The 24440-nt window shown below is 39.3% G+C and overlaps 3 protein-coding genes across 3 annotated transcripts; 2 read left to right on the top strand and 1 right to left on the bottom strand.

Moving 5' to 3' along the window:
• Positions 1 to 2681: 2681 nt before the first annotated feature.
• Positions 2682 to 6341, top strand: LOC148199626 (uncharacterized). Its single transcript, XM_088112728.1, has one exon. It carries the CDS (start codon positions 2682 to 2684, stop codon positions 6339 to 6341), a length of 3660 nt encoding a protein of 1219 aa, XP_087968854.1.
• Positions 6342 to 8498: 2157 nt separating this feature from the next.
• Positions 8499 to 10480, bottom strand: LOC148199625 (uncharacterized). The gene is made up of 2 exons (XM_088112522.1): positions 9586 to 10480; positions 8499 to 9508 (listed from the first exon to the last, which is right to left on the bottom strand). Exons 1-2 carry the CDS (start codon positions 10478 to 10480, stop codon positions 8499 to 8501), a joined length of 1905 nt encoding a protein of 634 aa, XP_087968648.1.
• An 8190-nt stretch (positions 10481 to 18670) lies between these two features.
• On the top strand, positions 18671 to 20075 carry LOC148199624 (uncharacterized). The gene is made up of 2 exons (XM_088112527.1): positions 18671 to 19411; positions 20019 to 20075. The coding sequence occupies exons 1-2, from the start codon at positions 18671 to 18673 to the stop codon at positions 20073 to 20075; spliced, it is 798 nt and encodes a 265-aa protein (XP_087968653.1).
• Positions 20076 to 24440: the final 4365 nt, after the last annotated feature.

The following is a 24440-nucleotide window of genomic DNA, read 5'->3' as shown; positions in this document are numbered from 1 at the left end:
AGTAGGAGGTCCTAGTATAGGGGCTTTACCTTGGCCTAAGACGGGAATGTACTAACCTTATATATGGTAGGATGAAACTCATTGGTAATGACTCTACATAGAAACAGAGGTCAATATTTTAGGATACAAACAAAAAGTTCCACTTAAGATAAAACACGATATAGACATGAGTTTATATATACACATAAGATATCTTTATTGGTAAGAGACATTTTGGAGTGATACCAAAAGCAAATCCTTGGGGGCTTGGCCCAGAGCGGACAATATATCTTACCATTGTGGAGACCTATGTGTGTGTTGACCCTCCCTTAGAGTCTGATTAATTTTAGTGACCGGCTCAGACAAGTATGCCCCTCCATGGTAAGGTGAAGCCTTGGTAGACGGCCAATGGCAGACAACTAGATGAATCTTGGGAGGTAGAGAGCAAGAGATGCTCAGTGGTGTGACCATGGGTTGTGAAAGAGATTAAGAGATGTTTAGTGAAGGAGATGATTGTTAAGATACAAACAAAAAGTCTCACTTCAAATAAAACAGGAGATAGACATGAGTTTATATACACATAAGATACCTCCATTGGTAAAAAGCTTTTTGGAGTTGTACCAAAAGCAAATTTGTGAGAGCTTGACCTAGAGCAGACAATATCTTACCATTGTCGAGACCTATGTGTGTGTTGACCCTCCCTACACAACACAAGTGCATAACTCGCAAAGGCTTGATATCAATACATGTATATGGATGGTCATGCCTAGTATGAATGATTGCATGTCTTAGGATTTCTAGATATGAATGTTTATATGTTTTAATATCTATCTATAAATGTTGTCTCTTTTTTGTACTTATCCTTTCAACTCCATTTGTTTAGTTGGTCGTCTTTCTTGTTTGTGATGATTACATCAATTGTATGAGCAGGTGAAGTTATTCTTATAGATTCAGTGGCAAGACAATAATGATATTAAAGATCAGACGATTTGATTTTATTTTTCTATAAGTTTTTGAAAACCAATATTATGCTTTTGGACTTAGTGTAATATTATTCTTAATGACATAGATCCTTTTATATATATATATATATATATATATATATATATATATATATATATATTATTTATTAATTGGTAATAATAATTTAAAATAAAAATTAGTTGAAAAAATAAAAGTGTAAAATGATTATAAAATAATCTAAAAAGAAAATTATTAAGGAAGTGATTTTGACTTAGTGAAAACGTAAATTTCTTTTACAAACAAAAAGTATTATATATTTATAATGAGTACTGAAAATCCTCGAACCCATTTATACCATATTCACACTAAAATTTTATATTTTAATCTTAAATTTTAATTATGTCATTCTTAGGTGTGATACCTTACTTACCAACAAAATTCATATTAAATTGTTATCACCAAAAACAATCTTTAAATATCAATCAATTTTAAAGATAAAACAATAATTAGATATTATAATAACTAATTTAAATTATTAGTATTTAAAATATTCTTTTTAAATATAAAATCATAATTGATTTTTAACATTAATTATCAAGATTTTTGACTACGAAATTATAATTGGCTACGAACGTGAGATAATTTTTAAAATATAATTTTTTTTACTAAAAGAAAAATTAATAGAAAAAGCAAGATAAATTATTTATTAAAATATAGAATTTATTTTGACTACAATAGTCGATTATTCTCTAATTGATTATAACTAAGTTTGAGAAATAGTGTCGACCTATGTAAGGTTAAGGTGGCCTTTGAGTTGCATAATGGTGTTTGTGAGGGATGTGGTAGTGGCAACTTTGAGCACTTGAACACAACTTCACCGATATGAAGGGAAGAGGACTGAAATAATAATTTAACACTTCACCTACATTCCATAAATCCATCCATAAATCTAGGAACACTAGGGTAAGTTTTCTAACTTTTATTTTTTTTTTAAGAAAAAATTATACTAACTGTACTGTAGGATACTTAATTCCCCACAGGTCAATCAACAGCCCGACAACAGTCGATCACTGTACTATGGGACACCTAATCCCCCAAAGGTCGACCAATAACCCGACGACAGTCGATCACAGAGCAAGGTCGACCGCTTGGTCCTCGACAACCAACATCGCGACAATTAACAATCACACGACACACGACATGTCGCCTAGCCATGTCGACACACAGTATGTCCGACATACAGGACGCAATATCATAGAAGGCAGCTACAAATAAGCAGTTACACATGTTACACATAATTAGCTAACCAACACCATGAATCACGGAGGTAGTTGACTCGGTATCAATACACAATCTGGCAGTTATAACTCCTAGGCAGTCAGTTTCGATAACTGACCGGATTGCCAGGTAACGGTTTATTATTACTGTTTTAAATACACAGAGCATCTAGGAAAAAAGGTACGTTTTTCCCCTAAGAAGAGAGATATTCTTATTTTCAGATAGATATTCTCATTTTTCAGACAACACCCTTGTTGACTTGAGCGTCGGAGTACTTTTGCAGGTACCCAGCCCACCTTGTTCAAAGGAGACAGAAAAAAGGTAACACAGTGAAAGCAGCACAGAGAAACAGCGCAGAGCAAGTTTGTTAGGTTCGTATCTCGTTCTCCACATCCCTACAGAAACATTTTGGCGCCCACCGTGGGGCCGAGATTACTATCCCAACAACGACCACCGGAGCTATGGAAAATTCAGATACGCACGATTTGATCAGGCAACTGCAAGCGCAAGTTGAGGCACAGGCACAAACCATGCAGGAGATTCAGCGCAAGCATGCAGAGGAAATGGCGGCATTGAGGGCGCAGATCCCAACACCAGAGTTATCTGCTTCAAACAGGCAGGAGGATAACGAAGCGAGCCATCATGGGGGACCCTCCGAACGTGTTGTTGGAGGAAGGAGGGGGCCTACTCCTGCGCGCCTCACCAACCTGCTTCCATTCACGGAAGCCATCATGCAAACGAATATGCCGGACAAGCCTCCCCCAACTCTGGAACGCTATAATGGATCTGAAGATCCTGATGACCATCTACGCAATTTTATCGATACCATGGCATTCTACACAGACAGCGATCCGGTTATATGCAGAGCTTTCTCTTTATCCCTTAAGGGTGAAGCTTTGGAATGGTTCCATAAACTTCCCCGCAATTCCGTAGATTGCTTCGCAACCATAGAATCCTTATTCCGAAAACAGTACGCAGCCAATCAAAAGCCGGCAATGACTGCTACGGAGCTCGTCCATACCAGGCAGGAGAAGGATGAGACTTTGAAAGCTTTTATGCAGCGATATATAGAAACGGCCAGGCGAGTGCCGGATATTACTCCCACTTTCATCATCAGTAATCTGTCATCCTGCTTAAGGCCGGGGGAGTTCTCGGAACAGTTATATGCTGATCCCCCATCATCCATGGAAGAATTGCAATCCACTGTGGCCAAATTCATTCGCATTGAAGACCACCGTAATGCCAATTCCAGAAAGAAGCACCACCAAGATATCCCCAACCAGGAAACTAAAAAAACGAAGCGACCCCCCAACGACTACAGACCGGACCGAGCACCTCGGAAGGAGTCGGGGTGGATATCTAAATATGATCACTACACGACCCTCAACGCCCCCAGGGCGAGGGTACTGGAAGAGGCCTTACACACCGAACTTCTCACAGCGCGGCGAAAGACCACCCCAAAGAACGCCGATAGGAGCAAATCTTGTCGGTTCCACATGAACCAGGGTCACGACACGGAAGAGTGCAATACGGTAAAAGACGAGTTAGAACGGCTCGTCCGTGCGGGTTATCTCCAGAGTTACATCAAGGAGAGAGTTACCGCAAGAGCAACAACTCCTCGTCGAAGGGACCCTCCCAGGCGAAGTCCCCGGCGATCTCCCCCTAGAGATGATCGACACCGCAGGCGATCACGCAGTCCGCCTCGACGCATAGAGAGGGAACGCTCAGTCCGGGGCCGCATCGACACTATATCTGGTGGTTTCGCTGGAGGAGGCGTGTCGTCTTCAGCGAGGAAACGACATTTGAGACAGCTGAAATCGGTCCATATGGTCGAACGACAGGCTCGGTCGATCCCGGACATCACGTTCACGAATGCTGACTTCCACGCTCCAGACCCTGATCATGATGATCCTATGGTCATCACGGCTAACATAGCTCGGTATGATGTCAGCAAGGTCCTCGTTGATCAAGGAAGCTCGGTCAACATTTTATATTGGTCCACTTTTCAGAAAATGGACCTATCCGAGGATCTCATCGCCCCATTTAATGAGCAGATTGTCGGATTCTCAGGAGAGCGAGTAGACACCAGGGGATACCTTGATTTGCGAACTCGACTCGGAACCAGTCGGGAGGCACCTGAACTTCGAGTTCGATTCTTGCTGGTCGAGGCGAACGCATCATACAACGCCTTGCTAGGGCGTCCCTGTCTGAACGCATTTGGAGCAATTGTGTCTACTCCCCACCTCGCCATGAAGTTCCCAACAAATCATGGTACTATTTGTACGGTGAGGGCCGACCAGCGAACGGCCCGACAGTGTTATGTGGCGGGGTTAAAGGTCACCCCTTTTATTCCAACAAAGAGAACAAAAGTAGTCGACACAGCAGTAGTCGACCTAGACCCCCGAACCAATGTGGACGAGCGCCTTCATCCGCAAGGCGAAGTCAAGCTCCTATCCCTGACGAGTGACACGTCTAAAACCACCAGCATCGGCAAGGATCTCACCTCAAACGAGGAGCAGGCCCTAAGCCAGATACTGCGAAACAATGCAGACTTATTTGCATGGACAGCCGCCGATATGCCAGGAATTCACCCAGGAGTTATGTCCCACAAATTGTCCATCTTCAGGGAGGCGCGACCAGTCGCCCAGAAGAAGCGTAGGTTCGGAGAAGAAAAGCGTCAAGCCATTCAAGTTGAGATCGACAAGCTGATAAATGCCCGATTCATCAGAGAGTTAACATATACCACATGGCTGTCGAATGTGGTTATGGTCAAGAAGTCAAACGGTCAGTGGCGGATGTGTGTCGATTTCACTGATCTCAACAAGGCATGCCCCAAAGACTCATACCCCTTGCCCAGCATCGACCGCCTTGTAGATGGAGCTTCTGGTCATGTCATTTTCAGTTTTCTGGACGCCTACTCGGGGTACAACCAGATCCCAATGTACCACCCCGATCAAAGCAAGACAGCCTTTATCACTGAACGCGCCAATTACTGCTATGAAGTAATGCCGTTTGGATTAAAAAATGCCGGAGCCACTTATCAACGCCTCATGGATAAGGTCTTCCATCATCAGATAGGGCGTTGCATGGATGTGTATGTGGACGACATGGTAATTCGCAGCAATTCTATAGACCAGCACCTGCAAGATTTGAAGGAGGTCTTCGGGCAACTCAGACGATACAGCATGCGCCTCAACCCTTCCAAATGTACTTTCGGTGTCCCAGCCGGAAAATTCTTAGGATTCTTGCTCACACGTCGAGGCATTGAAGCCAACCCCGACAAATGCAGGGCGGTACTCGACATGACGGCTCCGAAGACCCTAAGAGAGGTACAGCGTCTTGTGGGTCGCCTAACCGCCCTGTCACGGTTTATTCCAAAGCTGGCCGAACACATCAAACCCATCCTGAAGAATTTGAAGAAGGGTTCCACTCAACATTGGGACGAGGATTGTGAGACTGCATTCAACACTGTCAAGCGCATCCTCACTAGTCCTCCAATTATGGCTCGACCAGACGAGGGATTCGACTTACAGCTATATATCTCAGCTTCCCAGCATGCTGTCAGTGCTGCCCTGATACAAGAAGCACCCTCCTTCAAGTTGATCTACTTCATCAGCCGTACACTGCAGGGGGCGGAGGAACGATATTCTCGAATCGAGAAGCTCGCCTTGGCCCTTCTCAACGCCTCTCGACGACTTCGCCCGTACCTCCAGAGCCATCAGGTGGTAGTCCGTACGGATCATCCCATAGCCAAGATCCTCCGCAAGCCAGATTTGGCAGGGAGAATGGTTGCCTGGTCCGTGGAACTATCCGAATTCGGACTCCGTTACGAGCCACGCGGATCCATCAAGGGTCAGCATCTGGCAGATTTCGCAGCTGACCTCACATCTACACCGGCCGCCTCCCCTACCACATGGCTACTCAGTGTCGATGGTTCCTCCGACAAGAGGGGAGGTGGAGCCGGGATCGTTCTAGAAGGCCCCGACGGTGTGGTCGTAGAGCAAGCCATCATATTTAAATTCCCTGCCAGCAACAACCAAGCCGAATACGAAGCCTTGGTTGCAGGCTTATCTTTAGCCCGAGAATTCTCAGTCGATCATTTAGAGTGTCGGATGGACTAAAAGTTAGTAGTCAGCCACGTCAACGGCACCTATCAAGTCAAGGATAACCAACTGCTGCGATACTTCCACAAGGTTCAAACCTTACTACAGGGCTTCGTCACAGTTAATATCATCCATGTACCCAGGGAACAAAACGCAAGGGCTGATCTATTGTCTAAGTTAACTCATTCTAAGGAGCGAGCACAGCTATCATCTGTTATTAGAATGACCCTCGACCATCCTGGGGTGGAAACTTTAGCCACCGATGTGTCGGCGCCCGTAACCGACTGGCGACAGAAAGTCAAAGATCTTATGGAGCAGCAGGACAAAGGAGGTAGCATTACGGCAGCCGACTCCAAGAGAATCGCGCGTTTTGTATGTATAGGCGACGACCTATACCGTCGTGGTTTTAGCTATCCTCTATTGAAGTGTATATCTGCGGAAGAGGCAGACTATGTGATACGTGAACTACACACCGGGATATGTGGATTTCACTCTGGCAAGCGGACCTTGAGAGGCCGTGTTCTCCGTGCTGGATATTACTGGCCCACTCTCGACCACGACTGTGAGACATTCGTCAAGAAATGCATCTCCTGTCAAGCACATGGCCACGATATCCGTGCACCTCCCGAAGACTTGCACAATATTGTCTCTCCTTGGCCATTCGCCCAGTGGGGTCTCGACATAGTGGGACCACTGCCAGTCGCCAAAGCACAAAACAAATTTCTCCTCGTGGCGGTCGACTACTTCACAAAATGGATCGAGGCGGAGCCATTATCCATCATCAGTGCACAACGAGTGCAGAAATTCATTTGGCGCCTGATCTGTCGGTTCGGTCTCCCTAAAAAGATCATTACCGACAACGGTCGCCAATTTATTGAACGCAAGTTAGAGGATTTTCTCAGCAGTTTGGGCATTAAGCATGTCACGTCATCAGTCGAACACCCTCAAACAAACGGCCAAGCCGAGGCCGCGAATAAAGCCATCCTGACAGAATTAAAGAAGCGACTCGGCGAAGCCAAGAGTTTATGGGTAGAGGAGCTGCCAGAGGTCCTGTGGGCATACAGATGCACACCCCACGGATCTACAGGTGACACGCCATTCAACTTAACATACGGCACCGATGCCATGCTCCCGGTCGAGATAGGCGAACCCTCATTAAGACGACAAATCACTGATATGTCACTTAATGAAGAGCAATTACGGACAAACCTCGACGTACTTCCTGAACGTCGAGAGGTTGCCACCATCCGCGCAGAGGCCCAGAAACGCATACTATCTCGACGATACAACACAAAAGTCAAGCCCAGAGCCTTCAAAAGCGGCGATCTGGTATGGCGAAAGCGGGGAGAGGCTCGGAAAAATCGAGCCCATGGCAAGCTTGCAGCTAACTGGGAAGGACCCTTTCGGGTCACAGAAGACATGTCGAACGGTGCATATCGCCTCCAACAGCTTGATGGACACCCAGTTCCCAATACCTGGAACGCCACTCATCTTAAATATTATTTTAGCTAATATCCGTTTATTGTTCATTTCTTTTCACAACTCTATCAAGTTCAGTTATCAAATAAAGATTACATTCCATCATGCTTATTGTCTTAATTCATTTATCAATGTTATGATGTCGAGTCCCAAGGCTGTCATACAGGACACTTCCACCTACAAAGGATTTAAGAGCAGACCCATTAATCGATGTTCGCCCTTGAACATCCAACACATGTGGAACACACTCCCATTAATCGATGTTCGCCCTTGAACATCCAACACATGTGGAACACACTCCCATTAATCGATGTTCGCCCTTGAACATCCAACACACGTGGAATACACTCCCATTAATCGATGTTCGCCCTTGAACATCCCACACACGTAGAATACACTCCCACTAGTCGATGTTCATCCTTGAACATCCAATATCTGGTAGAGGTTCACCCTCGAACACCCAGTATTTTCTTCACTCAACCATCGTTCTCAACTGTCACACGACATGCTATCAACACACTCGACACTCACACTTAGCCATCACTACAGCAAATACATTGCAGAATCAGCTAAGTTAAAAAGCAAACCGCAAAGTCACCAAGCATACAAGTCGAGCATTCATAAAATTATCAAAGTTTAGCATTCATAGTCGTCAACCAAATATTCAAGTATGTATCTACAGACCTTTCCTACATCCTAATCTATTACAATCTTAGACGAGTCGCCTTCAGCAGCATCAGCATTCTCCTTGGCGGGCTCGTCTACTTCCATCGCTCCTTCGGGCTCGTTGTTGACGGCCCCCTCTTCATCCTCTTCCCCCTCCAGGACAGCATCCTCTGGTATTTCTTTCAAAGGCTTCAGGTGGCCTTCATGCACGTCCTTACGGACGTCAAATTCAACTCCTTTGGTGGATACTTGAAGCAAGTGCCCGACTTGCCTCAAGGCTTTCCTGAAGCCCTTCTTATGTTCATCCATAACCGCATCTTTCAGCTCCTCAATCAACTCCTTATGATCAAAGACTTCTACCTTCAGCGCGTTCCTCTCTCGGGCCACTATCAGCATGGAATTCTTTGCTTGATCCAGGTCCCGCGCCATCTGCTCGCGTTCTTGTTGGAAGGCCACATCAGCTTCCTTCAAACGTACCTCGCCCTCCTTCAAACGTTCTTCCATACGCTTCTGCCTGGCCTCACAGCCAGCATGGACCTCGCCTAGCTCTTTCAGTTGGGCACGCACCTTTTCTAACTCAGACCGCATCTGACCCCTATCCGAAGCATACGCCAGATGCCAAGCCAGCGCTTGGGCTCGTGTATTCATCTCCAGCAAGCTGTCAGCAATTTGTTGCTCGCTCATGTTCTCGATCACCTTCTTCTCTGAAGCGTCCAGGTTGAGGTCCACTCTATGACCCGGCATGAAGGCGCGATCCCATATACCCAGCGGAAGGGGACGTTCAGTATCTTCAACCACCTCCTTACTTTTCTTTGACGCCTCGCGATTAGGGTCGACTGTCTTGGCTTTCCTTTTGCGCACAAGGGGCACCTCAGCTTGTGTTGTCTCCCCAACCGACGCCACTGCGACTGGAGGTGGACCAGATGGTGGTACCTGGGAGCGTGGTTGCTCAACAGACGACCCTGGCCGATTACCTTCATCCCTCTCGCTATCAATGCTCTGAAACCAACTGATACCCCTACCTTTCCTTCCCATTATCTCTGCAAACACAAACATCCACCCACACTGGTCAGCAACAACATAATAATTTACAAAAGTAGTGGGTAAAGACACATACCAAACACCCTCGCCCCCGCGTCATCGAACTCGAGGCAATCTATAATCTGACGTGAAGAGAAGGGGCGGGGCAACGAGGTCAACACACTCAAAGCCTCCAACTCTTCAATCGTCATCTTATCCTCCGGCCACGAGGTAAATTTCAGAGGCTCCTGTGTCCAATATAAGGGAAATCTGGGATTCCCCTCACCATCAAAAAAGAACCGTCGACCAGCATCGGTGATCGACACCTTAAAAAATTTTTCCTTAAAACCCCTATACGATTGCAGGTAAAGCTCTAAAATTGCGTTACCTGGTTCTGAAATCAGTGATACCCACCCCTTCGTCGCAAGCGGGCGACATCTAAAGAAGTACAAAAACAAGCCTACAGTAGGCCTAATTCCTAACACCCCACACAACACTCCGAAGGCCTGTACATATCCCCAACTATTGGGATGCAGTTGGCTAGGTGCAACATTCAAGGTTCGCAAAACATCTATTTGGAAAGTGGTGAACGGCAATCTTACATACAAATCGTAGAATAACGCAGCATAACAGTAAAAAAATTCATCAGCAGCATTCTCCCTCCCATGACAAACCCTCTCATCCTCCCGACACGCTACCAACTTCACACAAGTCTGATATCCTAGGGTCCTCAACACACAACTATCCTCAATCCAATCCATAAGGATGGCCCTACTCCCAAATTGACTCCTCAGTTCCTTTACCTCACGCGCCGCCCAGGCGTATTCATCTCCGCTAATCAGAGATATCAGGCGTCCCCCTGGACCCTCACCACATACGTTTCCATATACGAAGGCTCTCTCCCCATACGGTACTGTAGTAATTGCGGCACATTCCACCGTAGATGACGGCCCCGGCGTTTCACCCCCAGTATCCCGCCCCCTCCCTTCCATGATCAATAGTAAGTACACTAAGACGAAAGAGATTCTAGGGTTACCTGGTTGTTTCTCGTAGTAGCGAAGGCAACGAAATTGACGAAGATACAATCTCGTTCGCAGTATACACTCTCAGTATTTGCTCTTCTGCCAAAGTGAATAAACCTCTTTTGAGTCGTGTTGAAGAAGCCAAACCGTTTCATTATCAGATGCCGTAGGATTATTTTTAATCTAACGGCTCCTAGTTGGCGTCCCCTCCTTTCCCTAAAGGAGCGGGAAAACCCTAAATTTCGTAACGCCGCGCACAGCTGTCATCCACATCTCCTCGTTTCTTCCACGTCTCCTCGTTTCCTCCACGTCACCTAGATTCTTCCGACAATACTCAAAAGCCCTTCGTAACTCGGTCCCCCATTTACTCGGACTTGGGGGGCATGTACTGTAGGATACTTAATTCCCCACAGGTCAATCAACAGCCCGACAACAGTCGATCACCAATAGCCCGACAACAGTCGATCACTGTACTATGGGACACCTAATCCCCCAAAGGTCGACCAATAACCCGACGACAGTCGATCACAGAGCAAGGTCGACCGCTTGGTCCTCGACAACCAACATCGCGACAATTAACAATCACACGACACACGACATGTCGCCTAGCCATGTCGACACACAGTATGTCCGACATACAGGACGCAATATCATAGAAGGCAGCTACAAATAAGCAGTTACACATGTTACACATAATTAGCTAACCAACACCATGAATCACGGAGGTAGTTGACTCGGTATCAATACACAATCTGGCAGTTATAACTCCTAGGCAGTCAGTTTCGATAACTGACCGGATTGCCAGGTAACGGTTTATTATTACTGTTTTAAATACACAGAGCATCTAGGAAAAAAGGTACGTTTTTCCCCTAAGAAGAGAGATATTCTTATTTTCAGATAGATATTCTCATTTTTCAGACAACACCCTTGTTGACTTGAGCGTCGGAGTACTTTTGCAGGTACCCAGCCCACCTTGTTCAAAGGAGACAGAAAAAAGGTAACACAGTGAAAGCAGCACAGAGAAACAGCGCAGAGCAAGTTTGTTAGGTTCGTATCTCGTTCTCCACATCCCTACAGAAACACTAACTATATAACTAATCACTAAAGATCTCATTAACAGTTAATTATTATTAATGATAACATATTTTGTACATATATTTATCTTCGTATTAGATAGTAATTACACTTTCTATATATTTTATTTTCTATCTTTTGTTTATTTTCAGTAACAAATTGGATTCATTGTACATATTTACATAAATTTTTACATTAATTTTGTATTTTAGTTCCTATGACTTTTTTTTTTACTAATTTGGCTATAACTTTTTCTGTAGGTATTATTGTTGTCTGATTCTAGTTTCAAAATGGAGATATAGTTTTCTAGATTTGGAGTTCTCTATTATTTATTATGATTTTTATAAATTTATACAAATTTGCTGAAATTTTATAAAGGAATCCATACAAATTAGACTTTTCACATATTAACTTAAACTTTTTATAGTTGACCTTGTAAACCTAATTAGATCCATAATTGTCCACGTTTGCTTCAATTTTCACAGTCTATATAAGACATGTGTTCTAAGCAATGAGAAAAAAATTCGTTTGTCAAATTTCAAAGTTTTAGTTTTTCTTCGTTCTCTCATTTCTGTTTTGATTTTTCATTTTCTCATCTTCTATCTATTTTGCTATGTTTTTATTTGTCATGTGGAGAACAAAATATCTAAGAATTGATTCATGGAATAAAAGATAAAACCAGAAGAATTGAGTTTTGTAATAATCATTCTGTATTCTGAAATTGTTCATTCATACCAATTTCTTTGATTAAATGAATTAGTTAATTGATTAAATTTGAACCTAAATCTTAGAGAACTATGACAAGAGAAGTTTAGTTCTTGAATATGAGGATTGGTCTATTTTTGTTTTTCTTAATTTTTGCCTTTGATATATGCTTTATTTTCTTCAACCTTTGTTTTGTGCTTTCTATCCCTAAATTAATATGTACATAAACTATACTAAAATTAAATAAAGTAATATGTGTCCTTTGAAAATTGACTTATATTGTATTTTATATTCTAAAATTTAGCAAAAACCTTAATATTTAATTATAAAGATAATTTAACATTTTTCATTATAAAAGATAATTTTTCATTTTTTTTGTCAATATTAATAATCTCTAAAGTTACTTCTTCTCTAAATTTTCAGGTTTCTTATAAGGATAATTATCCTTATTCTCTCGTCTTGTTTTCTGAATTACAAAAATAATGCTAAGAAGTTGTTATCAAGAAAAATATATAATATGATCATTATTTGTGTTTGTTTTAAGGGAATGATTTAAGAGTAAATTAAGATGAAAGGAAAGTGAGGAAAAAGTAGTGTTCTTTGTGTCCAGGGATAGAGAGTTGAAAGTGGAGAGATTTAAATATAAAGTTTGTAAAAGTTTATAAATAATTTGATGAACGTGATAAATAAAAAAATTAATAGATTAAAATATAAAATTACAATTTTATCCTTACGATTAAAATTAAAATAAAATCAAATCTAATTACTTAAAATTAATTTAAAATAAAATGTGAATGATTAGTTTTTAAATAAAGAAATTACTATTATTATTATTAATATTATTACAAATTTATTATTTATTTTAGTTTTTTCTTTACCTTCAATTTTTCTCCCAAGTCCACAAAAACATCTCATTATGCATGTTATCCTCTCATTCTATGTTCAACCTCTAATCTCATCCACTTAATCCATCTTCAACAAATACACATTCATCTTTTACTCTTAATTTTCCTCATGCTTCCATTACCTGTACAACATTTCATACAACTCTACACCCTCACTTTGGTTTATTTATTTTCTCTTCATAAATCACATTCACTCTACTTTCTTTTAGCATTAGATGTTGAAAGACTCCATTAGATGAGCCTCATAATACATAACAACAAACTTAGTGAAATAGGAGATTTAAGTCAAAATGATAATATTCGAGTTAAGCTAAAGATGTTCAGATAATATACCTACTTGAAGACTGAACAGAAGGGTATAATAGATCAAAGATACCATTAGACTATAATATGTACCTAGTGGATAACCCATTTAATGAAATGTTCTTAATTGTGATTTATATATATATATATATATATATATATATATATATATATATATATATATATATATATATATTTGTTCAATTAATGTGTGTTTGTACATTTTAAGTAAAGTACATCAAAGCACAATCAGTAAAGAATAGATGATATTTGAATACTATAGCAAACAAGAAAGAAAATGAAGATTAGACCAGTCCAATAAGATGTTTTCATGAGACAAAAGTTGGTCCAAACACTAGTAAAAAACGAGGCTACTAACGCGCTCATCATGCTTCGGTTGGCTAAAAACCGAAGCATAAAATTGGGCGGTGACATTTTTGAAATTATTGACAAAGTATATATCTCGGTTCTATCTTAACCGAACCCATAGAGCACCTAAAGCCTCGGTTACGAGGGCAACCGAGGCCATAAAGCTCGCAGAAGTTGCCAAGAAAAGACTTTTCAGCTGACAAATATCTCTATGCAGGGTTTTTCGTCTCGATTATCCTCATAACCGAGGCCGAAACCCCATGCTCCAACTAAGAATCCTATCTACAGTCTAACAAATATCTTTGTGCAGGGTTTTTGACATCGGTTACTCTTAGAACCAAGGTCAAAACCCCTTTGCTCCACTGACATTCCCACTTTGTACTCTAACGTTTGACCTGACATATTTTTTGAAAGTGGGTTATGGCCTCAGTTCCCTTCAGAACCGAGACCATATCCTTCTCTCATTAAGTTAGGCAGTTGTAATGTTTAGATTTTCACAGAAGGTAATTAATTTTGTGCAGGGGTTTTGGCCTCGGTTCTCCTTGGAACCGAGGAAAAAAGGTTCATTAAAATTACAAAAATGTCATTTAATATAATTTTTGAATTTTTTTTCTGGACACTTTAGGCCTCGGTTCTATATCGAGACAATAGAGGCTTACTGCCTCGGTTAAAAAAATAATCGAGGTAATAACATGTATTTAGCTTTAAATTTCGCGAACAAAGGCATTTTTAGATAGAAGGCTGATTCGTTTAGGTTTAAATTGCGTTCCTATTCTCTCTCGCCCTTGGGGTTCTCTCCGCCAATGTTTTGTTCTCTTCGTCACTCCTCTGTCGCGGCTTCACAAGAAGGGGGAAGCACTCATCTTCATCTTTTTCTGTTCTTCTTGTTTCGTTTCGCCTCGTAGTGAGGGAGGTGTAAACCTCCTTTTCTTCTTCTCTAACTCTTGTTCGTGTTTCGCATGGAGGGAAGACTCCCTTTCACTTCTCGGTGTTGGTTCTTTTTGCAGGAAGGGAGGCGACTTCGATAGCTTAGGCTCATCTTTCTTTCTCGCGATGTGGTAGTAGAGGCACCTCTGCGATGTGGTAGTAGAGGCACCTCTAAATCTGATTATTGCATATTGTTGTTTTAATTTTTATATATGTTGTTTTATATGCATAGTTGAATTCATTGGGTTGAACAGATTGGGATATGAGAGTGCATGAATCATAGTTGTTGTTTTGAAAGTTGTAAATTGTGTTGTCAAAGTTAATTTTTTTTTAACTGATTGTGCTAGCTGAAATGCTTTCATGTCAAACCTGTAGCAGCTGTGATCATTTCCATTTAAGCTACTGTTGCATTCATTTTAGTTTATAAATTGGTTGCTTAATCATTGATATCTTAATTGTTTGAAAAGTGGTTGTTGATTTCGTGGGTTAATTGAGTATGCTAAAAACTAAATTTGAATTGCATATTTAAGGGGGTATCTTTACTTTATGAACTTAGAAGAGAGTTAGGAGTGTTAGACATATCTTAGAATCAAAATCTATGCAAATTTTTGCATTTTTCGTAAACTTAACGCTTCATAATCGATTATCACTAAGTTATAATCGATTATTCATGCATCAAATTCAATTCTGGAAAATCTTGAGCAGATAATCGATTATCATTATGCATAATCGATTATCATGCAATTCTGGGCAGTAATTATTGAACTGATAATCGATTATGGAATCGATTATCACGAGCCATAATCGATTATCGCGCTGACAGTTTAAAAAATAGAGTCGTTGGAGCATCCCATAACGGCTATAAACGACCATAAACGGCTAGTTTTTTCCATTTTTCTTATAAATAGCCCCCCATAATCGATTATTAGACACTCCTTTGCACCCAAATACTGCTGAAATCAAATCTAGAGCTCAAATCTTCTTCATTTCCCTTCACCTTCTCAAAATCTCATTTTCCCATTCTTCCTCCATGGCTGACTCAAGAAGGCACCGTCGCAGAACAGCTGGAGCCTCCTCTTCTTCTCAACCACGTCTTGCAAACATAGATGGATGGATTTCAGATCAAGGGAAACATGCAGACTTTGTTAATTCTTAGCAAGAAAGGAAGATCATGGCGGTAAAGTTTATTCGTCTTGACTTTTTCCGCTTCTATGGCTTTCAATTTCCAAACACTTTTGCTGAGCAGGGGTTAACGCATCTGTTAGAACAAAAAGGATGCATTTATCCTGATCTTATAAGAGTCTTCTACTTCAACTTGCGCTATCGAGATGGGATAATATCTACTAAGGTCAAGGGAGTACGCATCATTTTAGATGATGATGTATGGACCAATGTTGCTCAACTTTCCATTTGGGATGATGCTGTCAAAGTCCATTTAGGACTTGAAGATTTCAACCGGATGATGACTTTTCAATCCTTCCTACGTCATCCTGACCGGCAAACAAATAGAAGGCAATTACTGGTTGGAGGTTTTAAAGTTGAAGAAAGGATGATCCACTACTTGATTGTCTGGATTTTATGTCCTAGAGCAACCAACCATGCTCAATGCTCTGAGCAGGATTTACTGCTGTTGTATGGGATTCTAAATCACATACACATCGACTGGCTTGCTCTCATTGCTGACACAATGGTAAAAGCCAAGAAATCCCATTCATATCAACTTCCCTATGCTCTTCTTATCTCTAGGATTTTAGAATTCAAAGGTGTACCTGTTGAAGGAGAACTAGTTCAAAATATTGAAGGTGTGGGATCAGAAATTGGAGATACAACCTTTCGTCAAATGGGATTCATTACTAGAGGAAGAGTCCTTATTCACAAAGATGATGATCATCCTGATGTAGATGAAGATGATGACATGGACACTCATATGGTTGACCCAGTAAGTGCTGCTGCTCCGTCTGATGCTGGACCATCCAACATACCCTCCTCTTCCTCAACTTCTATGGAAGAACATTTTGCAAGGTTATCTAAACAATTGGAGGATATGAGTCTTGCACAAAAGACTCACTTTGAGGAGATTTATGAGTGGCAGCGATCTGTTGATGAGTACATGGTTGATCAATTTCTTGATCTTGATGTTCGCCTATCTAACATCGAGGGTCATCTTAATATCCCACCTCCTGAACGTTCTCCTAGTCCTGAATTCTAGGTTTTAGGCCTCTAAGTTTGATTGTTATGTTATTTTCGTTATGGTATTTAGTTTCTTAATCTTTATGAATTTCATGTAATTCCTTTCTGTTCTTAATATAATGAGCTTTTATTTTTTGCATATATTCCATTTTTGAGGGGGAGCTCATATTAAGGGGGAGGTTATTACATTATTCTTTTTGCTTATGATCAAAAAGGGGGAGAAGAAATATAAGGGGAGGATTAAAAAAAAATAATAGTTTTTTAATTGTACAGGTACTGCTAACTGTGGTTGTCCATTAGTTTATATATGTTGTAGGTAAACCTGAGTTGCTTTTAAAAAGAGAGTTTTTGATCATCATCAAAAAGGGGGAGATTGTTACCAATAAGGAGTATTGGTAAAACCTGAAGATGTATTTTGATGATGCTGCAACTTATAGATTTTGGATGTAGTAGGAAAATATTTAAAAAAGCAACTTGTAGATTTTGAATGTAGTAGGAAAATGTTAAACATTGTAATTTTTACTAGAATAATCGATTATGGTTAAGCAATAATCGATTATCACAAGTCATACTTGAATAATCGATTATCACTTCATATAATCGATTATCACATTTTTGAAAACCTGTAACGGACTTGAATAATCGATTATCACTTACAATAATCGATTATTCATGGCAGTTGAGAGCTGACCTTTGGCACTCAGTGTACTTGGCTATATAATTTGATTTGGAGAAATCAGAAGGTAACGTTTTTGAACTGAGAAAGCTTAGAACACTGTGTGTCAGAGGAACGTTCTTAGAGAGCTTTTTGTTCATTGTTCCCTTGCTTGGTCTTGTGAAAGGAGAGGCTCGCGTATCGTGTGTGTCGATAGTCGGAGCAGACTCTCTTCAAGTTAGCAAGGTGCTCTGCCTGGTCTTGTGAAAGGAGAAGCTTGTGAATCGTTGGTCGATTGCTGGAGCGGTTCTCTTCAAGTTGGTAGAGTGGTTCTTTACATTTTATTCCTGTTCATTATCTTGTAATCTGTTAAACCATTTTTAGTGAAAAAAGGTTAATCACTATTTATAGTGATTAACGACTGGACGTAGAATCTTTTGATTCGAACCAGGAGAAAAATTCTGTATTGATCTTCTTATTCCCTACACTCATATTATTTTACGTATATCAACTGTTTGATTAATTTTCAGAAAGAAAATTATTTTTACTAAAAGGACCAAATTATTTTTAATTGTGATCGAACACGCTTTCCGCTCTCTGAGTTTTAATTCCGCTGCGCTATACTCTTCGAAAAATACCCCCTCCGATACCATCACGATCTAGGCACTAGATAACTTAAATAGGTATAAGCTCAGTTAAACTCATTAGATAAGTGTGTTGACTAGACGACTTAACACAATGCACCAAGGCACTAGACGAGTACTGATGTTAAACAATTCAAGTAAACTTCTAAAGCTAAAAGTCAAACATTCCATCTAAACAAGTACTTCCATTAGATGACTCCAATGAAAGGTTGACTAGACGAGTGAAATCAAGCATGCATTAGATGAGTCAGGATGAATCGAATAGATTATGCTAAAGAGTCAACAAATCACTTAGTGATATAGAGATCAAGTCTGACATGATGAAAATCCAAAAGGTATCATCAATTGGTATCATGCTTGCTTTGATAGTTTTTCAACATTTGCGAAAATGGCCGGTCACAATCAAAACCATGTATGTGCTGAGGGTGCTTCCATTAACAGACCTCCATTGTTTACTGGTGATAACTATGCTTTTTGGAAAGTGAGAATGGAGATTTTTATGGGGTCTGTTGATAGAGGTATCTGGGAAGCTGTACAAAATGGCCCTTATATTCCTATGAATACTGTTGATGGTGTAGAGACTGAAAAACCTTATTTTAACTGGACTGTTGAGGAAAATAGACGAGCCCAATTTGATATTAAGGCTCGAAATATAATTTTATCTGCACTAACCATTGATGATTTTTTCAAAGTATCTGTTTATAAAAGTGCTCAGGAAATGTGGAAATTTTTAAGAGTCACTCATGATGAAGTATTGAATGTGTCTAAGTTGACTTGTTCGAACTCATGGTCTACATCAAACTCCTCAAGCTCAAGCGATTCTAATGAGCAAGAAAATCTATGCTTGATGGCCAACGATAAATCATCTGAAAGCAAAATCTTGAAGGAAAAGAAGGACTATCAAGGTTCCTCTTCAAGCTTCAAATGTTATGGATGTGGTGAAAGAGGCCATGTGAAAGCTTATTGTTCAAGCAACAAAAGAAGTAAAGAAAGAAAAGAAAAGAAAATTCACAAGAAGAAGAAGGTTCGCATTGCTTGGGAGGATAATGCATCAACCACCTCTAGTTCAAGTGATTCTGTTGAAGAAGTAAACTTGTGTTTGACAGCTAATTTTGATGATGCTGGAAGCCAAATAAGTAATTCTAGCTATGAATCTAGTGAATTTGATGTACAAAAGGCTTTTCTTGAATTGCTTGATGAATATGAGAAATTGAATGCTGCTCATAAAATTTTGAAAAAAGAATTTAAACAATTGCAAATTAAATATGAGAAAGCATTAGATGAGGAACTAAGTTTGAGAAATAAAATTTGCAAGTTGGAAATGAAAGAGTCTTCAAATGTTGAACATCCTGTTGAATGTCTTTCATGTAAGAGTCATATGCTTAATATTGATATTCTTGAAAATCTTCTTGAAGTTGCAACTGGAAACAATAATGTTGAAATGCCTATAACTGTTAGAAAGGTTTATAAAAACAAAAGTGTTTTTAAAAGTAAGAACAAAATTAAAAGAACCCGTAGAGTTTGGGTTGAAAAAGGAACAACTGTAAAAACCAAACTGCATGGTGTTTGTTGCTTCTATCGTATGAAAAAAGGACATACTTCAAACAAATGTAGAATCAAACATTTTGATGTTCCTGATGGAAAATGTGCTTGGATTCCCATTATAAAGTAATTTGTCTCTAACCCTGAGGACCCAAATGAGATTGTGGGCACCAAACCTCTCTTGGATGGTTTTGCAGGTTAAGTTCTCAAAAGGAGAGGAGAGATCCATGGTATTATGCTTTCGGAAATAATGATCTAAGAGCAGGAAGTGAATCCATCAAATGGCATTCAAAGCCTTGGTTCGAACTCCATGTGATTGAGCTAAGTGTTGTTTGAAATGTGTTATTGCACTTTTTTCTGGTTATCTTTCTAATTTTCCATTATTTGATTACTGTTATATTCATTTAAATGAATTGGTTGATAGATTTTCATTGGCATTTTTAGATAATTAAGTTATTTGATGATTGAATTGGCATTTCCGTTTCAAAGATGTTTTCTGTGGAGATCTATTTATATGCATGCCATATGAGCTATGATTTGCTCCGCATAAAGCTTGATTTCAAATTGTGAAAATCACTGTAGAATAGTCTTTAAAAGCAGTTGTCGGAACTGCATTTCCTTGTTTGAGTCAATTTTCCAGTTTTAAATTCTGGTTTGCCAATATTTCATGGATAAAATCCATTGAACCAAGATAAACAATGTTATTGAATTAAATCTGATTACTGCATATTGTTGTTTTAATTTTTATATATGTTGTTTTATATGCAGAGTTGAATTCATTGGGTTGAACAGATTGGGATATTAGAGTGCATGAATCATAGTTGTTGTTTTGAAAGTTGTAAATTGTGTTGTCAAAGTTAATTTTTTTTTAACTGATTGTGCTAGCTGAAATGCTTTCATGTCAAACCTGTAGCAGCTGTGATCATTTCCATTTAAGCTACTGTTGCATTCATTTTAGTTTATAAATTGGTTGCTTAATCATTGATATCTTAATTGTTTGAAAAGTGGTTGTTGATTTCGTGGGTTAATTGAGTATGCTAAAAACTAAATTTGAATTGCATATTTAAGGGGGTATCTTTACTTTATGAACTTAGAAGAGAGTTAGGAGTGTTAGACATATCTTAGAATCAAAATCTATGCAAATTTTTGCATTTTTCGTAAACTTAACGCTTCATAATCGATTATCACTAAGTTATAATCGATTATTCATGCATCAAATTCAATTCTGGAAAATCTTGAGCAGATAATCGATTATCATTATGCATAATCGATTATCATGCAATTCTGGGCAGTAATTATTGAACTGATAATCGATTATGGAATCGATTATCACGAGCCATAATCGATTATCGCGCTGACAGTTTAAAAAATAGAGTCGTTGGAGCATCCCATAACGGCTATAAACGACCATAAACGGCTAGTTTTTTCCATTTTTCTTATAAATAGCCCCCCATAATCGATTATTAGACACTCCTTTGCACCCAAATACTGCTGAAATCAAATCTAGAGCTCAAATCTTCTTCATTTCCCTTCACCTTCTCAAAATCTCATTTTCCCATTCTTCCTCCATGGCTGACTCAAGAAGGCACCGTCGCAGAACAGCTGGAGCCTCCTCTTCTTCTCAACCACGTCTTGCAAACATAGATGGATGGATTTCAGATCAAGGGAAACATGCAGACTTTGTTAATTCTTAGCAAGAAAGGAAGATCATGGCGGTAAAGTTTATTCGTCTTGACTTTTTCCGCTTCTATGGCTTTCAATTTCCAAACACTTTTGCTGAGCAGGGGTTAACGCATCTGTTAGAACAAAAAGGATGCATTTATCCTGATCTTATAAGAGTCTTCTACTTCAACTTGCGCTATCGAGATGGGATAATATCTACTAAGGTCAAGGGAGTACGCATCATTTTAGATGATGATGTATGGACCAATGTTGCTCAACTTTCCATTTGGGATGATGCTGTCAAAGTCCATTTAGGACTTGAAGATTTCAACCGGATGATGACTTTTCAATCCTTCCTACGTCATCCTGACCGGCAAACAAATAGAAGGCAATTACTGGTTGGAGGTTTTAAAGTTGAAGAAAGGATGATCCACTACTTGATTGTCTGGATTTTATGTCCTAGAGCAACCAACCATGCTCAATGCTCTGAGCAGGATTTACTGCTGTTGTATGGGATTCTAAATCACATACACATCGACTGGCTTGCTCTCATTGCTGACACAATGGTAAAAGCCAAGAAATCCCATTCATATCAACTTCCCTATGCTCTTCTTATCTCTAGGATTTTAGAATTCAAAGGTGTACCTGTTGAAGGAGAACTAGTTCAAAATATTGAAGGTGTGGGATCAGAAATTGGAGATACAACCTTTCGTCAAATGGGATTCATTACTAGAGGAAGAGTCCTTATTCACAAAGATGATGATCATCCTGATGTAGATGAAGATGATGACATGGACACTCATATGGTTGACCCAGTAAGTGCTGCTGCTCCGTCTGATGCTGGACCATCCAACATACCCTCCTCTTCCTCAACTTCTATGGAAGAACATTTTGCAAGGTTATCTAAACAATTGGAGGATATGAGTCTTGCACAAAAGACTCACTTTGAGGAGATTTATGAGTGGCAGCGATCTGTTGATGAGTACATGGTTGATCAATTTCTTGATCTTGATGTTCGCCTATCTAACATCGAGGGTCATCTTAATATCCCACCTCCTGAACGTTCTCCTAGTCCTGAATTCTAGGTTTTAGGCCTCTAAGTTTGATTGTTATGTTATTTTCGTTATGGTATTTAGTTTCTTAATCTTTATGAATTTCATGTAATTCCTTTCTGTTCTTAATATAATGAGCTTTTATTTTTTGCATATATTCCATTTTGAGGGGGAGCTCATATTAAGGGGGAGGTTATTACATTATTCTTTTTGCTTATGATCAAAAAGGGGGAGAAGAAATATAAGGGGAGGATTAAAAAAAAATAATAGTTTTTTAATTGTACAGGTACTGCTAACTGTGGTTGTCCATTAGTTTATATATGTTGCAGGTAAACCTGAGTTGCTTTTAAAAAGAGAGTTTTTGATCATCATCAAAAAGGGGGAGATTGTTACCAATAAGGAGTATTGGTAAAACCTGAAGATGTATTTTGATGATGCTGCAACTTATAGATTTTGGATGTAGTAGGAAAATATTTAAAAAAGCAACTTGTAGATTTTGAATGTAGTAGGAAAATGTTAAACATTGTAATTTTTACTAGAATAATCGATTATGGTTAAGCAATAATCGATTATCACAAGTCATACTTGAATAATCGATTATCACTTCATATAATCGATTATCACATTTTTGAAAACCTGTAACGGACTTGAATAATCGATTATCACTTACAATAATCGATTATTCATGGCAGTTGAGAGCTGACCTTTGGCACTCAGTGTACTTGGCTATATAATTTGATTTGGAGAAATCAGAAGGTAACGTTTTTGAACTGAGAAAGCTTAGAACACTGTGTGTCAGAGGAACGTTCTTAGAGAGCTTTTTGTTCATTGTTCCCTTGCTTGGTCTTGTGAAAGGAGAGGCTCGCGTATCGTGTGTGTCGATAGTCGGAGCAGACTCTCTTCAAGTTAGCAAGGTGCTCTGCCTGGTCTTGTGAAAGGAGAAGCTTGTGAATCGTTGGTCGATTGCTGGAGCGGTTCTCTTCAAGTTGGTAGAGTGGTTCTTTACATTTTATTCCTGTTCATTATCTTGTAATCTGTTAAACCATTTTTAGTGAAAAAAGGTTAATCACTATTTATAGTGATTAACGACTGGACGTAGAATCTTTTGATTCGAACCAGGAGAAAAATTCTGTATTGATCTTCTTATTCCCTACACTCATATTATTTTACGTATATCAACTGTTTGATTAATTTTCAGAAAGAAAATTATTTTTACTAAAAGGACCAAATTATTTTTAATTGTGATCGAACACGCTTTCCGCTCTCTGAGTTTTAATTCCGCTGCGCTATACTCTTCGAAAAATACCCCCTCTGATACCATCACGATCTAGGCACTAGATAACTTAAATAGGTATAAGCTCAGTTGAACTCATTAGATAAGTGTGTTGACTAGACGACTTAACACAATGCACCAAGGCACTAGACGAGTACTGATGTTAAACAATTCAAGTAAACTTCTAAAGCTAAAAGTCAAACATTCCATCTAAACAAGTACTTCCATTAGATGACTCCAATGAAAGGTTGACTAGACGAGTGAAATCAAGCATGCATTAGATGAGTCAGGATGAATCGAATAGATTATGCTAAAGAGTCAACAAATCACTTAGTGATATAGAGATCAAGTCTGACATGATGAAAATCCAAAAGTTGAAATTTATTATTGAATCAACAATGAAATAATAGTATTATCATATTGTGAAACAAATATTCAAAGGTTCAAAGTTGATTGAAGATATAATTAAGGATATGACTTGTCAACACTCAATTTTGTCCGGATTTGTAAAAATTGTGTTTTTAGTGTTTCTTTTATTATTTTTCTTTTATTTTACCTTTTGGTTTTATTCTATTTTATTATATTTTTAGATCTTTGCTTTTAATTCAATTTCTATTTTATTTCTTATT

The sequence above is a fragment of the Vigna umbellata genome, chromosome 4 (assembly GCF_029865625.1).
Source record: "Vigna umbellata cultivar VRB3 chromosome 4, Vumbellata_1.0, whole genome shotgun sequence".
Classification (NCBI taxonomy): domain Eukaryota; kingdom Viridiplantae; phylum Streptophyta; class Magnoliopsida; order Fabales; family Fabaceae; genus Vigna; species Vigna umbellata.
Note: the sequence above shows the minus strand (reverse complement) of the source record. Positions and strands in the feature narration are given on the sequence as shown.

What these genes read in the sequence shown, in the direction of transcription:
- LOC148199626 (XM_088112728.1), top strand. Translation starts at nt 2,682, where the DNA reads ATGGAAAATTCAGATACGCACGATTTGATCAGGCAACTGCAAGCGCAA.
- LOC148199625 (XM_088112522.1), bottom strand. Translation starts at nt 10,480, where the DNA reads ATGGAAGGGAGGGGGCGGGATACTGGGGGTGAAACGCCGGGGCCGTCA. An exon ending in CGCGGGGGCGAGGGTGTTTG is followed by an intron (nt 9,509 to 9,585) that starts GTATGTGTCTTT and finishes TTGTGTTTGCAG; the next exon opens with AGATAATGGGAAGGAAAGGT.
- LOC148199624 (XM_088112527.1), top strand. Translation starts at nt 18,671, where the DNA reads ATGGCCGGTCACAATCAAAACCATGTATGTGCTGAGGGTGCTTCCATT. An exon ending in ATTTTGATGATGCTGGAAGC is followed by an intron (nt 19,412 to 20,018) that starts CAAATAAGTAAT and finishes TGGATGGTTTTG; the next exon opens with CAGGTTAAGTTCTCAAAAGG.